Source organism: Gadus morhua, chromosome 14 (genome assembly GCF_902167405.1).
Source record: "Gadus morhua chromosome 14, gadMor3.0, whole genome shotgun sequence".
NCBI classification, from domain to species: Eukaryota; Metazoa; Chordata; class Actinopteri; order Gadiformes; family Gadidae; genus Gadus; species Gadus morhua.
The window spans coordinates 4939646-4956482 of NC_044061.1; the positions used below are offsets into that span (position 1 = coordinate 4939646).

At 46.6% G+C, this 16837-nt stretch overlaps 1 protein-coding gene across 1 annotated transcript in view; it reads right to left on the bottom strand.

Moving 5' to 3' along the window:
* Positions 1–16837, bottom strand: part of LOC115558480 (insulin-like growth factor 1 receptor) — a 49688-nt gene that overhangs the window by 25092 nt on the left and 7759 nt on the right. The window contains exons 3-9 of the mRNA XM_030376645.1: positions 4940–5243; positions 4515–4651; positions 4185–4329; positions 2987–3195; positions 2507–2633; positions 1737–1972; positions 1050–1217 (exon numbers count right to left, since the gene is read on the bottom strand). Coding sequence (XP_030232505.1) covers positions 1050–1217; positions 1737–1972; positions 2507–2633; positions 2987–3195; positions 4185–4329; positions 4515–4651; positions 4940–5243 — 1326 coding nt within the window. The remainder of the gene's footprint in view (positions 1–1049; positions 1218–1736; positions 1973–2506; positions 2634–2986; positions 3196–4184; positions 4330–4514; positions 4652–4939; positions 5244–16837) is intronic.

The window sequence follows — 16837 nt, forward strand, 5'->3', positions numbered from 1 at the left end:
TGGAGGAGGCCGAGGATAGGAAGCCCTGCATGAGTACCCCTCGGACACGTGTGTGTGTGTGTGTGTGTGTGTGTGTTAGGGCTTTGACTTTTGCCAAAAAATCATATTCAAAGTTTGTTTGTTTATTAATATTAATATTTGAATATATTCCAATATTTATTAATAATATTTAGACCATTAAATGCCTTCAGTAAGACCTGGATTGTGCTTCGCGAGATCACAAGGTTTTGTTTACCGCGTTGCTATGGTTACCGGTTTTGCGCGTTCCAATGGTTTATTAGGTTTCCAATAAACCGCTGTCTAATCAATACTTCATTCACTGCCTCTTCCGTGGTCATTACAATATTATGAATACACTGCGTGGGGTTCTCCGACGTCGCTCCCTCCTGGCCTGACCACAACAGGTTAGAATATTAAAGGCTGCCTAATATTCGTTCAAATTTTGATTTATTTTTTGATATTCGAATTATATTCGAATAACGAAGTTCGGAGTCAAAGCCCTAGCGTGTGTGTGCGTGTGCGTGTGCTATTATTTCATCCACAACCGCATCACAAACGCATCAACCATCCGCACCAACGTTTGACACATTTTTAAAACCGCATCTGCCCGCCCTCCGCCGGTTGGTTTTCTACGCCGATGCAAAGCGCTGTGGACGCGAGGCTAGAAAGCTCTAGCGTGTTCTTGAAAGGAGACTGATCCAAAGAAGCAAAGATATTGCACGGCTAAAGTCCCTAGTAGGATAGCCTATTGCCTGCGCTGCCATCTCCGAAGCGTTGATCAATAGTCAGCCCCCAAAGACGTTGATGTCGCTTAGCAACCGAAGACACTGGGGTTGACAAGTTACCACGAAAAAAAATTATCCACATTCCTTGACAGTGATCTGATTATCAAATATAATTCACCGCCGGAAGATGTTGGATACAAGAATAAAAAGAAGAAATATTATTATTTTGATTGGTTTAACCGCCACCCGCCCAAATTTATTTCAGTATTATTTTTTGTCGCCTCATCCGCCCGATCCGCGGTTGTGCGTGCGCGTGCGTCTTACCCTTAGAGCAGTAGTTGTGCTTGTAGAGCTCCCGGTCCTCGTTCTGCTGTTGCCATAGCAGCAGGTAGTAGGTGTGGTTCCCGTTGGGGGAGAGGGGGGGGGACCAGCGCACCACCAGCTGGGTGGAGGAGTTGGAGTAGGCTCGCACATCCAGAGGCATGGAGGGCGCTGGGGGCGAGAGAGGGTTCATGCACCGTATGGTATTGGGTGTTGGTGTACTATAACCTGTGGGCCCTGTCTATTGTGTGTTTTATTACATTAATAATAGTCTTAGTATTAGAGTGTAGTATACATCACCTGGTGCAGTGGCTAGAAACACCTTTTGTTGCATCATATTGTACTATTATTGTATTGTGTAGTAGCATTAGAGTACAATATATGAAAGTGGATTATATACAACCTGGTATCACAGATATAGACACTTTGTGTTGTACAATAGTATTGTGTTGATTAGAGTACCTGCAGGGCTGCTGTGGAATTACGCCACCCAGTGTTGAATTGTAGTTCTGCATTATACTGTGGTTTGATTCTAGTGTAGCTCTGCATTATACTCTGGTTGTATTCCAGTTCTGCATTAAACTGTAGTGTTATTCTAGTGTTGTAGTTCTGCATTATACTGTAGTTTGATTCTGTTGTCATGCTGTAGTTCTACATAATACTGTTTGATTCCAGTGTGGTATAGCTCACCTGCAGGGCTCGTGTGGATGTACACCACCTTGCTCTTGGCCCCAGGCGTGTGCTTGTCCTCCACCATGAGGGTGATGGCCTTCACGAACACGGCGTACTGGGTCCAGGGCTTCAGGTTGGACAGCAGCACGCCCGGGTCCACGTCGCGGTCCTCGTGGAGCTCCACGTCCACCATGTTCCAGCTGTTGGAGCCACAGCCCTCCTGGCCCTCAAACGCACTGATGTTCTGGAAGGGTCTGTGGGGACACGAGGTCATATAGGATCGTTAACAGAAACCCAAGACAGAAAAAAACAGGACTGTAGCAGTATAAACATTAAAATAAGAATAAGAATGTTTAACATATTAGGAAATATGTCAACGCACAATTAAGAGTAGTGTGTAGAAGCACAATTAATGTATCTTCATGTGGAGTTGAGGTAGACATTATTGGCAGTGCTACGTTACAATTGACCCCAATCAGGAAGGAGAGGGTCTGAAGGAGGCCAGGGGAATGTAAATAAACAGTAGAATGTAAACAGATGACAGGAGACGCTGATTTGAACTTAAACATCGGCAGCTGAAGATCATTAAAAACAACATGAGATTCAAATGCTGCAAACAATTTGTGGCTCAGAATTGGAGGGAGAGGAGGGAGAGGAGGACCTCTTCCACCTCCAGGGGAAGGGTTGGAAGAGAAGGAGAGAGAAATAGAGGAGGTAATGGAGGAAGGGGCGGAGGGGGTGATGGTTGAAGGGGTTAAGGAGGAGGAGGTGTTTAGGGGGGAACCTACGCTTCCTTGTAGTAGACGACAAAGCTGATGAGGTCTCTGTAGTCGGGTGGGCGGTAGCGCAGCCAGGTCAGTTTGATCCTGGTACTTCTGGTGCTGTTGGACTTAAACTGCAGCACGGTGCTTTCACCTGGGGGAGAGACAGAGGCGCGGTCAAGGCTACATCACTGGGGAGAGGGAGGAAATCCGGGAATTTTCAAAAAGTTGGACACACGTTCGACGGTAATTAAGGAGGAAAAGAATGTACTTGTCCTCTTGTACACATCTGTTGCTCATTTAGTAATCATTGTAAAAATTAAAGTTTGCTAGCATAATTATCTGCCGTGTCCCGAAATGTATTCATATCATGTGGCCGAATTTACCAGAAATGTACCGGAAACGGTTAGCCCGTTTGCAACCCATGTCTGTGCCTGACCCGTTTCAACCCTCTCGGCACGAGATCTCAAAGACTACGCGGTTGACGACCCCCAGACCCCGGCTTACAGCTGGCTCTGTCGCCGTTGTTGCGGAAGTCCTTCTCCTCAAAGTGGCTGCGCACCCCCGTCTTGTTCCACATTGCGTGGATCTCCGACATGCAGAGCCGCGGGTTGGCCTGGAAGAGGAGGCTGCCGTTGCGGATGGTCAGATTGTGCTGTTTCCAGTCCCACAGGTACTGCAGCTGCTGGTTGTCGAACGCAGCGAAGGCGTACGAACTGCAGGACAGAGGTAAACGGGTTCATGGACAGAGGTGGACAGATGGACGGAGTCAAGGTGGGACAGACAGAGGCGGACAGCCAGGTTGTAGAGGTTCATAGATGGACGGAGAGAAGGTTGCTACAGAGGTTCACGGCCTTGTCACACGGTTGTTTTGAAGGCATCGTACCGGGGTATGCACAAGGAGGAGGGGGAAGGTCAGAGAGGAGGAAGAGACGATCAAGGCCTTCCAATGACCCTGGGAGACAAACCTTGAAAGTCTTCCAGACAGATATTGGGCTTGTTTAGATGTAACGTGACCCTGTACAAGATTCCTACCTGCCTAGAAATTGACACCATTTTTCATATTACGGGCTTTCACTGAACCAGGTCACCAGTAGCTCGATAAAACCCAATTATCCAAATCTGATAACGGTGTCAAGTGAATGTAACCGATCCAATGGTGTGTTTGAGTGCGTGTGTTCGTGTGTGTGTGTGTGTGTTCGTGTGCGTGTGTCAACGTAATACATTCTGCTCCTCCCGCGCCCCATCTCTGCAGTATGCCGTCGTCTTGACGACCACCTCCGTCTGCATTCCAGCACTACGGCTCTAAAACTACACTGGCCCTGTCACCATGGCAACGCCAGGGCCACGGACGAGGGGCATGTAAGCAGATAAAGGTGCTGAAACTAAGACCTCCATTTAAAGTACCCCCCCCCCCCCTTATCTGATTCCATCGCTCGCACACACACACCCTAATCAAGTTGTCCTTTAGAGAAAGAACGATCAGGGGAAGAGATAAGTAGAAGGAGACAGCCGAGAAATGGATCTGGCTGCGCTTCAGACATGGAGAGAGAGAGAGAGAGAGAGAGAGAGAGAAAGAGTTTGTTCTAATGCGTAGTATCGGAGTAGCAAGGGTTTGTGTACGCGTGTGTATGCACGCTCCCGTGTGTGTGTACGTGCGTGCGTGTACGTTTGTGTGTACGTGTGCGCGTGTGAGCGTACGTACTCGTCCAGGAGCTCCTCTCCGTCGATGTAGCGGAGGTTCTTGAGGAAGGACAGGGAGCTGAGGGTGTGAGAGTGTCTGATCAGCACGTAGCCCGTCACTCTCTGGATCAGACCCATGAAGCTCTCCAGCTCAGACACCATGTTGTCTGGCGCAAACACACACACACACACACACACATATACACATCATCATCTACACTCAAACACTCGTACAACGAATGGTGGTAAGTGGCAGTTGAATTAATAGCTTTAGCATAAGTGGTAGCATAAGTAGAACTAGTGCTACTAGCCGTAGTGTATTAGCAGTAGCGGAAGAGCGAGCGGAACTCACGTCCTCTGCGGATGTTGATGTGCAGGTTGCCTCTGATAACGGTGCAGCCTTTCAGCGACTGCGCCGCGTCAACCGAGTCGATGACCTTCTCCTCGCAGTACTTATCACACAGGCCATCGCAGGCCGAACACCGCATGCTGCGGGGGGAAATGCACCATAACATATCGTTGCTTATCCGAGACAAACACCATAACATCTCATTACTTATCAGACACGGTTGGAAGGGAACACGGGAAGGACACTGCAAATAAGACACAAGCCGTGACATATCACACCAAAGACAATAACAGATCACATCGCAGACTAAACACAGCATAACGTAAACAACAAAGCCCGGTTCATAACCCGGACGAACGCCACAGGCTAACAAAACCGTCCCTCGCGTTGGCGTTCGCTAGCGGCGGATCGGGCCCGGTCTGTCTCACCTGTCGATGGTGGAGCGAGTGAACCCCGAGGGGCACTCGGACATGCACTCCCCGGCGTGGATGACGAAGCGGTCGAAGTAGGGCAGGTGCACCCGGGAGCAGAGCTCGGCCGAGATGCAGCGCCAGCCCTCGAAGCGGTAGGTGCCGGCGGGGCAGTCGGGGACGCAGCGGCCCCCGTGGTGGTAGTGCATGCACGCCGCGCAGGCCGTGGCGTCCGCTGCCGCCGTGCAGCCGCCCAGGCACTGCGGGTGGCAGCACTCCCCAGCCGCCGTGCACGCCCGCCGTGCGCACGCCTCAGGGCATTCTTTTAGACAGAGAGAGAGAGACAGAGAGGAATTACATTCATGCAGTGTTTGACGTGCTTGTGATTGGTTGGCAGGCTGGGAGCTAGCAGTGAGCTAGCATGCTTGCCCTATACTTTTAATCTAAAGGTTACACCCTTCAGATACTTGCAGAATGTAGAGCTAGAACATGACTCTAACTAGAAGGAGGCGACTCTACGAAGATAGTTTATGACAGTAATTATGGCCGCAAGTCAAAACATGCAGAGTCAGTGTTGTTTTGATTGCCCGATGCTCCCTTAGGCAAGGAGTTGGACACCCTGTGAAATAGTCGCTTCAGCACATTCACAAGTGTTCTCAATAGTGTCTCACGTCATTTCAACCAATCACAACCAATCTTTGCAATGGTCAACAAACATTGTGAAATTCTAGCTTCGAACAAAGGGATACATTTTTGGTTCATTCAGACAACATGATTTAGGCACGAACGAAAACAAACCAACGTTTGCTTTCGCAATGAATATCAGCATGGCCTTTGCTTGTCAGCAAGTGATGACCAAATATGGGCACAGCCCAACATTGTTCAAAAAAACTCGCCATCAGATTCAAGGGACACTCTCGCCCTTTGTTCTTGCCGGACATAAAAGTTGAAAGCTAATTAAAAGATATTCTCCTCTGGGAAAAGCCTTTGGTGCAGATTTCTGGTCAACTTTAACATGGTTAACAGTCTATTGGGGATTAAACCATTTGATTGCTCCGTAGATTGTTGCTTTCATAGGGGCTGCCATTGTTCGTTTGGTTTTTATTGGAGAGGCGACGCACTCGTTCACCCCCTCCCCCGAGCACTGATTGGACCCACCCATCATATTTACATTTCGCCAATGCCATTTAAAGATAAAACGGCAGGATTTAGTTAGGAAAAAACAAAAAACAGGTTTTCCAATCCTGTGCCTTGAGAGTCCAGAGTTCCCCGGATCCAGTCCACGTTTTGCAGGTGCCTTCATCCGACTCTCTCATCCAGTGTTTGGGTCACAATAAGTCAGTGCTTATTGTACCAGAGCAGAGGAAAAAGTGACTAGGGGAGGTCCCAGCAGCGGGACTGGTAATATTTAGGACCATGGCTCTTTTGTGCTACCTCCACCCCTCTACTGTGGTTGCAACCAGATGGAGCATGTTCTCACAGTACACAAGAATGGTCGACTGTAGGTGGAAGAACGGCTGAGGTGACGTCAAGGATTAGGAATGGTTGAGTTTCAATGCAATGTTTGCAATGGTTATGTTTAGGTATAGGGGTAGAGATAGTCCATCCAGGTGAGGGTTTGTTGTAGTTGAGTTTAGAATTAAAGTTGCAATGGTTATATTAAGGTATATGGGTAGAGAGTTTAGTTAGTTGAGGGTGTATTGTGTTTACGTTTATAAGTATGTTTATGAAGGTACGAGGAAAGAATCAAGTTTTCTGAGAGTTTGGTAAGGGTGAGTAAGTCCAGTGCATCATTGTTGAGCAACAGAGATGTCCTTCTGAAGGCCCCCACACTGCTGTGTCTGATGTCAGGAGCCAGCCCAGACACGCTCTCCTCTCCAAGGGCCCCGCACAGACAGACAGAAAGACGTACCAGACTCCCCATTGAAAGAGCATCCACCACGCCCAGAGACAAGGGCGAGCTCCGATTGGCTGAGCACTCCATCCTCTAAAAGGTTAAATGTGATTGGTTGAGGTGTGCCTTCGTACGGTTTATAAAGAGCAGCAGATTGGTCGAGGACGGCAAGACACCAGTATCTGGTGATTGAACCCCGAAGACCGCATGCAGTTTGTGGTGAATGAAGATGCTAATGTATACCAGACTGCCAGACTCATTCTGTTCCCGCCCGTTTGTGGGTGAGTGGTCTCGACCGGCTAGCAGACCCTGCAGTCTGCTAGGGAGTTACTCAACACAGTGGGGGTTATGAAACGCCGTGACAAATTTATAGTCACAGAATCTATTTAAAATTCTGTCATTACATATACGCCTAACCCCTCTGAAATTCTATGCTATAATCCTGCTTTGTTTCTTCATAATAGCAGAGATTTCAAGGCAACGCAGAGTTCATGAAGTTTGAAGACATTCCTGCATGCAGCACAGGTGACAAACACCGCGGAGTGATACATCACACACACACACACACACACACACACACACACACACACACACACACACACACACACACACACACACACACACACACACACACACACACACACACACACACACACACACACACACACACACTTTTGCAGAACGGAACAAGGTTAAACAATAAGATGTAGAGAAAAGCGTGAGAAGGAAAGGAGGGCTGAGAGTCTTTAAAGGAGGTCAGCTATGCGTGGAATTTACTCTCTGGCTCCCGCCCTCTCTCACAAACACCCCAGCAGCGCACAGAATCCAGGTCAGTTTAGTTTAAAAAGGTCACTGGTCAGGTGTCATTCCACCAAACTGCTTCCTCATATAACCACCAATCAGAGTGCTCGGCCCAGAACAGCCCCTCACCAATAGGACAGGATTGGTGTACCCCCAGACCCAACGAAACCTAGACTTCATGGATGGACCCTCACGGAATGATACAGGGTACAGGGAATGTGATGTTACAAAAAAAGAAAAAGAAAGAAAAAAGACAGGAATGTTTATATTCCCTCGGTTGGAATTAATTTCTGGTTTGGATTTGTTGTGTAGTTTAAACGGTTTTGAACGTACATCCAGGTTGGGGTCGAGTATGTGACAGGTATGAGGGAAATGTTCTGCATTCCTCCAGTAAGTCTGTCACCTGTGTCTGAGGAGCCTGTGAGCTGGCACACAATGTTCTCACTTTCTCTACCCGGGAGAGGAGGTAGAAAAAGAAAAATGTCTGAGGTAAAGTAGATGAGAATAGAACAGGACCTTATTGCACCTGCAAAGACTATGGTCTTCCGATTGCATTTTAACCAACCTAACTTTGTATTGCTAACTATGGATGATTGTGCATTGCTATTTGTCTGAATTAAGACTAGCCTAACGTTTTTATTGTCATGTGCAGATGAAAACATGTTGTGCTACGGGCTGGGACCATGCCGTTCAGAGGTTGGTCTTATATACTGGCTTGCAGCCGCTCTGCTAACTGGACGTATGCCTGACTGTGCGTTTATGTTTGCGTGTACGGCCATGTGCGAGTGCTGGCGTGCGTGATACCTCCTCACCCGCAATCTCCTATCTACTAACTCCCATCTGCTGGAGCATGAGAACCACCTGAGGCAGCATCTACTCATCTATCTGACATCTACCCGGCTATGAGACATTTATTTTGCTATCCGATCCTCAGAAGTTTACCTTGACAGACCTACCATGTTGTGACATCAACACAACACAAATATGGTAAATACTCACTGTTTGGCCGTTCTGATGATAGCTGCCGTTACCTCAACTGAAGCGTTGGAGTGAGGCGTTCTCAGACGTCTAGCAACAACATACACTTTATCACTGGGATAATCAGACGAATTGTAACCTAGCCTTCTACCAGCAGTCCCCAAATATCCATAGATGTTAAAAAAAACATTAATACTTTTGTTTTCATACAAAACATAACTATAGTTTCTAGTAAAAAAAAAAAAAGTATACCACAAACAAAAAACAGCTAGTTTATAAAAAAAGCTTCTTACGCTGTTCAAATCCTACTAGGATGCAACTACGGTAGCCCATCAACCATTGGTAGATGTAACTAGCGTAGCCCTTCAACCACCACGGGGAGATAGACCTATGGTAGCCCATCAACCAGGGGTAAATGGACCTACCGTAGCACATCAACCAGGGGTAGATACAACTTCAATAGCCCTCTATTGTTGCCCTCTTGTTTGAAGCCTATTTGAATGGCTAATTTGTAGCTTTCATCACATTGCAGGAATCAGTATCTAGGTAGAAGGACTAGTCTCTGAACGACAACGCCATGGCCATTAATACCGTAGTGATTAATGCCACCATAGTGATTAACACAACTATAGTCATTGATAAGCCCATTATGATTAATACAGCCATAGTCATTGATATCACCAAATCATGGGCTAGCTTTAGCCCTTTGTCTTGACATGGTAAAATGCTGTACATGTGCTTCCTCTGACTAAACACTCTAGGCGTGTTCTTTCTCTCTCAGGGCGTTTTCTAGCCCAGTACTTCTTCAAAAGCTCTGAACGGCCAGGTAAACAAAGTGACGCCGGGGGCAAGCAGACTCCGCCCCCATAAAGACTGCAACCGCCCCTGCATGGCGACCGGGGCCTCTGGTGATGTCAGCACATGTGTGCTGGAAGGGGAAGGAGGTGAGTGTCTAGACATGGTAGATTACAACAGAGATACCCGCGCGAATGACCCTCTCAGCAGGTTGTGCTTCACACTCGGTGATGTCGACGCGAGCTGACACTTCAACCTTAAACTGCTTCTCAACCGTTCCTCAGAAGCTGGCCTTCGAGACAACATTTTGAACATCCTCTCAACCAATTTTTGGCAACAATAAAATTCGCAGCGTAATTCATTTTAAAATCGACAGATAAATAAATATGCTCAAAAGCGGTCTTGGCTAGACACTTAGTTAGGCATGTCAATATTCAGTAGGGTCAGTTCAGGGCAAGCTGCAGTATTCAGAAAGTCAACACACTTGGTTAGTTGACCTGTGTCAGTCAGCAAGTTATTTAGTTAACCAATCAGCCAGTGGTGTGTGCGTGTGTGTGTGTGTGTGTGTGTGAGTGAGTGCCCGCATGTCGTGTTTATCCAACAGTCTTGGGCTGTGGAGACAACAAAGACCACTATTATTCCGCTCTCTTCATTCACAGCCTAATTGCCTGCTGACCGACTGGTCTGCAGCACCCAGCGGCCCGTCGCTCCGTCGCGACCCACAGAGGGAGCTCAGACGCTGGGCATGACACACCACTGAACCCTGGCTCCACACACAAACACACAAACGCCGGCCTTCAAACACAGTGTTTAGAAACCAACCACAAAAACAAATGTTGGGGGGGGGGGGGGAGGAGCAGAGATGTTTACACCCAGAAGTCCTGCATAACTAGAACAACAGAATAAGTGGAGGGAGGACAGCACACGGCCCCGTACACAGAGGCCGGGCCCTGGTTGTTTGCTGAACTTGAGAGGACTATTGTCTTGGGAAGGTGCAGCAGCTGACAACAATAATGTGTAACCACCGTGTTGAGACGTGACCCTGGTCTGTATGAGTTATATGTCCATGACTGGTCTGGTCCAAATGTGATCCAATCCTGGTCTAACTCTGGTCTGAAACAAATCCATCTGTGGTAAAAAAAATAACTGATCAGACTGCGGTTTAGTCCTGGTCTAAGAGCAGTGCAAGGTCTGGTCCAACTATGGTGCTAAAGTGCCAAAGTGAAACGTGCAGCTGGAGATGATGTATAAATACGGTCCATTAGTGCTTTAAAGTCTGCGATGGCTCAAGCCAACTGTCAGTTTGGAATAACTGTCGTAAGACCTGCTACGGCCGATCCCAACCGTCTCGCAGACCGTACGATAACAGAGCATAACTCCATGTTCGTGTCACACTGTTTATGTCATGGTCTTCGCCCGTGGACAAAATAAGCCGTCTTGGCCTATTGATCACTGAATCAATGTCACCACCATCTTGGATTGGCCGTCGCCAAAACAAATGGGGAAGTATTGCGTCTGTGGAGACGTCGCTCGCAGCTCTCCCAGCTACTGATTCCCCATTAGGTGTGTTGACAGCTGGTGGCAGCAGCGTGATGAACAGCCCGTCAAGAACAGCCGCGGCCCCGTGGCCCGGAAACACAGAACAGGGGGCGGGGCTTATCTGGGGGCCTCACTGTTAGAAAACATCCGAAAGCTCTCAAAAACAACTGGCACAGAAAAGATAAATACTTTGTAGATTAAAATGTGGGGAAAAGGGTCTTTAATGAACTCTGAATTTATGTTATTTTCTTTTGTTTGTCATGGTGGGATCCTGCTCTTGTAAAGAATGCACTTAAATGGCACCCTAAAACAGGAATGCTCCCGCCCTTTTCTTATGTAACTTGTGTTTCCTCTGTTACTTATGCTAAGTCTCATGCTGCTGCTGCAATTATTGGCCACTTTAAAGATTGATTGTGGCAATGCTCCAGACGTAGCAGAGAGCATGCCCCGGGGCTCTGTGTCATGGCTGGCTGACAAGGTGTCGCGGCAGGACTGAAGGGCGGCGCTTTGATGGGAGAGCCAGCCTACCGTACATTAACAGCCTCCGGGAGACAGAAGCTGTGTTCGAAATCATTCACTATTCACTCACTATTCCCTATATAGTGTTTATGATATAGCGCACTATATAGGGAACAAACAAATGAGAATTCGGACACTACGCTAGTGCTGCACGATTAATCGAATTGCAATCGCGATATCAGTCGTTGCGATTGTATAACCACAAAAGGCTGCGATTTAATAGAAAGGAAATAAAAAGGTCCTTTTTTTTTTCATGCATTTTCTTAATTATATTCATTTCATCCAGTTGTACTATTGAGAAAACCTAACAAGTTTGCACAGCAGAATGCCATTATTTTGAAAAAGATATTTTTTAAACTTTTGTTTTTAACTTTAACTGTTTTTTACTTTTAAAATAGAGCTGTCAAGCGATTAAAATATTTAATCGTGATTAATCGCATTAATGTCATAGTCAACTCTAATAAATCGCGATTAATCGCAAATTATTTTTCTATGCTAAATATCCCTTGATTTTTTTGTCCCATAATTCTTCTCATTTTAATTCTCTTATCAACATGGTGAAGTGCATCGGCTTGCCTTGTGCAAATGATTTTTTATTGATAACAACATTGGCATATACACTGATCAAAACAGGACGATACAAAAAAAGAGCCTATCGTGCAATTAAACGACTGCTTTGAACAAAAGTCATTTGAACATAGCTGTCAGGCTACTGCATCATTGTTTTGAGCCAAAGAAATTATTATTATTTTTTTTTTTATAAAGTAATTGCGTTAATCGCGCGATAAAAATTTTAACGCCGTTAAATTTGGTTTGCGTTAACGCCGTTAATAACGCGTTTAACTGACAGCTCTATTTTAAAACAGTACTGTACACATTATTGTTTTTGTATTTTTTATGCTAGTTTAATTTTGTATGTTTGAGTTGAGAAAGAAACTTTTTAAAATTATCAGTAATCTGTGTGCATTTTCCTTGATAACCAAGCAAGTAGACTCATGACACCATTTGTTTATTATATCGCAAATCGCAATACTGTCAACAATTATCGCAATATGACTTTTTCACCAAATTGTGCAGCACTACACTACGCTGAACACTTCTAAACAAAATTTACGTCAGTAAATGCGCCAGGTAATGGTGTGACGCAGACAGATGCGCCCACATCATGTAAACAAACCGGGCTCTCACGAGGAAAGCTGGAGGTTGTATTGATGTTGAATGTTACATTTCCTTGATCAAGGTTTTTTTTATTAATTTTGAATGTTACATTTTTTTATGTTAATCCCAAATTAATTGTTGACATTTTATTAAACGAAAGCCGGAGATTCCATCATTAAATGTATTCATTTTCGGTTATTTAGCTTCTACTTCTCCTCCGTAAAAACACGACCGCATTGCATTGTGGTGGTATACAGGAGTAACATGTAGGGAACATCATATGTACACTCAAATTTTGGGAATTTTAAGTCCACTGAAAGTGCATGAAATTAACCACTGAGAATTCGAACACCAATACAATATGGCGAGCACCCTATATAGAGCACTATATCCGTGATAGGGAACGATTTCGAACACAGCTAACATGGTGCATTGTGCTGTTTTTCTCATCAAGCGGGGATGTGAATGTTGTAACTGTAAGAAGCCTTGACATTCCTGAGTGTTTGCGTTAGTGTTTACCCAAGGTTGAAGATGGAAATATCTCTGGAATGTGATGAGAGAGCCCATCCTAGCTGGCCTGAGACAGGACACCATCTATCTGAGGGTAGCCTGCCTAGTCCCTGAATAGGGCCCGGCCAGGGCCAAAGGCTCCATCTAGCCTATCCCTAGCCTCCGTCTAGCCTTTACCTAGCCCCAGTCTAGCGGCTGCAAAGACAAGCCATTACCCAAGAACCTGTTTAACCCCTGCCTTCCACAACATATCCCTGCCTGGCCCTGTGCCACAACACAGACCCAAGGGTTCAACTGGGCCTCCAGAGAGGCTTAACATGAAATGACGGTGGCTGGAGACACCGGCCGCGCACAGAGCTCCACTGAAGCTCCTGTGCCTGGGAGCAGCCGTTTTCCCTCCCTGTGTGTAGTGGTGCTCCGGGAGCCATAATGACAGAGGAGCCTCGATCAAAACCAAACCACTAATGTTCTCCAGGGAGTTCCAGGAATGGGTGGGACCGCTCCCTAAAATAATGGGGGGGTCCGAGTCAAGCACCGTGGCTCTGGTTTACTGTGACATCCCTGCAATTACCCACCCCCACCCCCTGAGAGAGAGAGAGCGACACACACACACACACACACACACACACACGAGGAGTCTTGTGTTTGTGTTCAGGATGGCAGATTATTTTTATATTCTCATTTACAGGCTAGCCTTGTCATCATTAAATGAAGAGGCAGACTAACGAAGTGATACGATATTGAAACAGATGGAAGGGAAAGATTTTGTTTGATAAAACCATCATCTTCAATGTTATGGGGGGGGGAAATGGTGGGGATTGGAATATGTCATGTATCGGAAAAAGATTAAAGAAAAATTGAGGAATGTACGGTACTCGATTTGATAACTAAGGAGGGGGAGTTGAAGATGAGCATAAGGAGGAGGAGTGTTAGAGGGGTGGGGCTGAAGGAGTGAAGCTAGAGGGATGAGGTTGGAGATGAGTAAGGTAGGAGGAATGTTGTTAGAGGGGTGTGGCTGAAGGAGTGAAGCTAGAGGGATGAGGATGGAGGAGTGCAAGGTTGGAGGAGTGAGGTTGGAGGGGTGCACGGTTGGATAAGTGTGAGGTTGGATAAGTTTGAGGTTGGATAAGTTTGAGGTTGGATATGTGAAGTAAGGGGTGAGGTTGGATAAGTGTGAGGTTGGAGGAGTGAGGACTGAGGAGTGTGAGGTGGATGAGTATAGAGGCGGTTGAGGTTGATGAGTGTGAGGCCGGAGGGGTGGGGTTAAAGGGGGTGAACAGAGATACACAGACAGAGAAGCACGAGAATCCAGTGTACAGCAGCCCTGTCCCACTGACAAGAGCAAGGCACTCAGCTCCTCAGACAACGCTAACCACGGAAAAGAGCATTAGCTGGCTTAATAGAGGACAGCATGTCCCGTCTAATTCCCATGGCTCTGCCCCCCACCCCCCAGCCCCCACATACACACTCAATTAATCTCTGATGTGATTAGAGTGCTGATCACATTCAGGCCAGTATAATAAGATGGATATCGATAAACTCCTGTTGCATTCGGCGCCGCAGCCGGGTCAGAGCCGTTCATACTACTTGTGACATAACAACACACACACTTCCCGTCTCCCCGGCCTGCAGACCATGTTGTCTCCAAGCGTAACAAAAAGGCTGGTGTTGTTCCAAGCCCCTGGCAGCCGGTCCAGCTACATGGTCAAAGGCAGACCGAACAGACAACGATGACAGAAGAAACAACGACCAGACGACGCCGTCATGACAGACTGGATAGACTCGGATGACGAGGCGGGACTTTGGTGTCCCACGCAAAATGACCGTGACGGGGTCACAAGCTCACCACTGGCCCAGTGAGTCTTCTACGATGTCAACAGCATTAGTGAACAGACACGATGTCACGAGCCAAATTAAAATAATGATGTCGAACCGGACCGAAACACATAACTGTGTGCCACCAGCGCCCCCGTTGAATAGACAATGATGTCACCCGGTCATGTGTTGGCGGTTGTTGTGGCAACACGCCGTAGCGGTGAAGATGGGATATGTCATTATCCTCCGGGTCATTGTTCCCGGCAATGAGGACGGATTGATCTGCTGTATTCACTTTAAAAATAACTTTCCCAGCAACCGTTCAAATCCAAGAGTTTAGACAACTGAACTACGACGGTGCCCGATACACCCGAGATGCACCTCTTTCATCCTAGAATAGGAACAACATAACCACTATGAAGTTAAATCCGTCGTCATTAACCAGATTTGTTTTAAACGGTAAACTCGGGGGAGGACCTTGCGACCTATCGCTGTGCAGCCCTGCTGCAGGGGCCCGTCGTTAGGCGGTGTTGCTGCGAGCCATCAGCGACACAACGGCGGCGGTGACTACACTAGAAAGTGGTAGGTAACAAGTTTCTACCGGTTGTAAACAGCCCACTGCCTGGGGGCTTCCTGTACTCCCTGTGGTTTCGCCCAGATCTTCCCCTCTACTGCCGTCCTACCTCCAGCACCGAGGCACATCCGGCAGGCACACGCACACTTTGTACACCCTTCAACTCATCCGGGAACACACACTTTATTGACCTTCCTCTCACCCAAAACACACTTTATTCACCTTTCATCTCACCCTGACACACTTTATTCACCTTTCATCTCACTAGGGCTGTAACGATGCACAAATTCACGATTCGGTTTGTATCACGATTTTTGACCCACGGTTCGATACATCCCACGATTCTTTTAAATTTAAAAAGCATTTTATTTAAACAACACTTAAATACCAATTATCTTAATGTAACATTTAATAACAAATAATTTGGAACACTGAACAGATTTGAACCGAAAGAATACTATTAAAGTATAGCTAAATTAATAAAGAAATAACCAAAGATTGCAGTCAGAGGATGCTTTTTGCTGGTAGGCATAATAGGGCCCCTTTAACTGTTTGGTTGGTTTATTCAAATATCCTTATTAGCGCTTCTTATTAGGCTATGTAGCTTAAATAATGACATAATCAGGCCGTATAGAATGCAACATGTTTAATAGCCTAACTTTCAATAGATGAGGAAAAACATGAACGTCGCAATAACGAGGCATAGTGTTACGAGTAGCATATGTGTATGCGCGAGAATGGCAGTGTGCGTATGCGTGTGTGAGTGACGTCAGCGAGTGAGTGGACGAGCGAGGAGAGCGAGTGGTAGCGCGTGTGTCTAGTGAAGAAGCGAACGAGTCCGGTAGAATAAAGTACCCATCCTGTCAATAATCGGTGGCCGCTTCATTCCGACCTATAAGCAGACAAACTGCCAGTCAAATCACACAAAACAATAGAGACAGGATCACACAGGCAATTTTTTTTCGCGCTTGGCCCACTCTGGATAAATGTCGTTCATATCGCATATGAGGACTTCGACGGCTGTGGAGAAATGCAATCATCCGTAGCCACGGAGAGCTGTGATCACAGAGAGGGCATCTCGTCACATATTTACGGCATCGATAGGAGGGGGCGCTGTCAGCAGACTATTATTTAGACAAATTATTAGCAAATTTCAATCTGACAATTTGACCGAAGAGTTAGAAAGGGCATATCGCGCTTCTGCCTTCTCACACCGCGAGACAGGATCGTGGCTTTGAGTATCGCGATTTTCGGTTTGATACGCGTATCGTTACAGCCCTACATCTCACCCTGACACACTTTATTCACCTTTCATCTCACCCAGACACGCGCT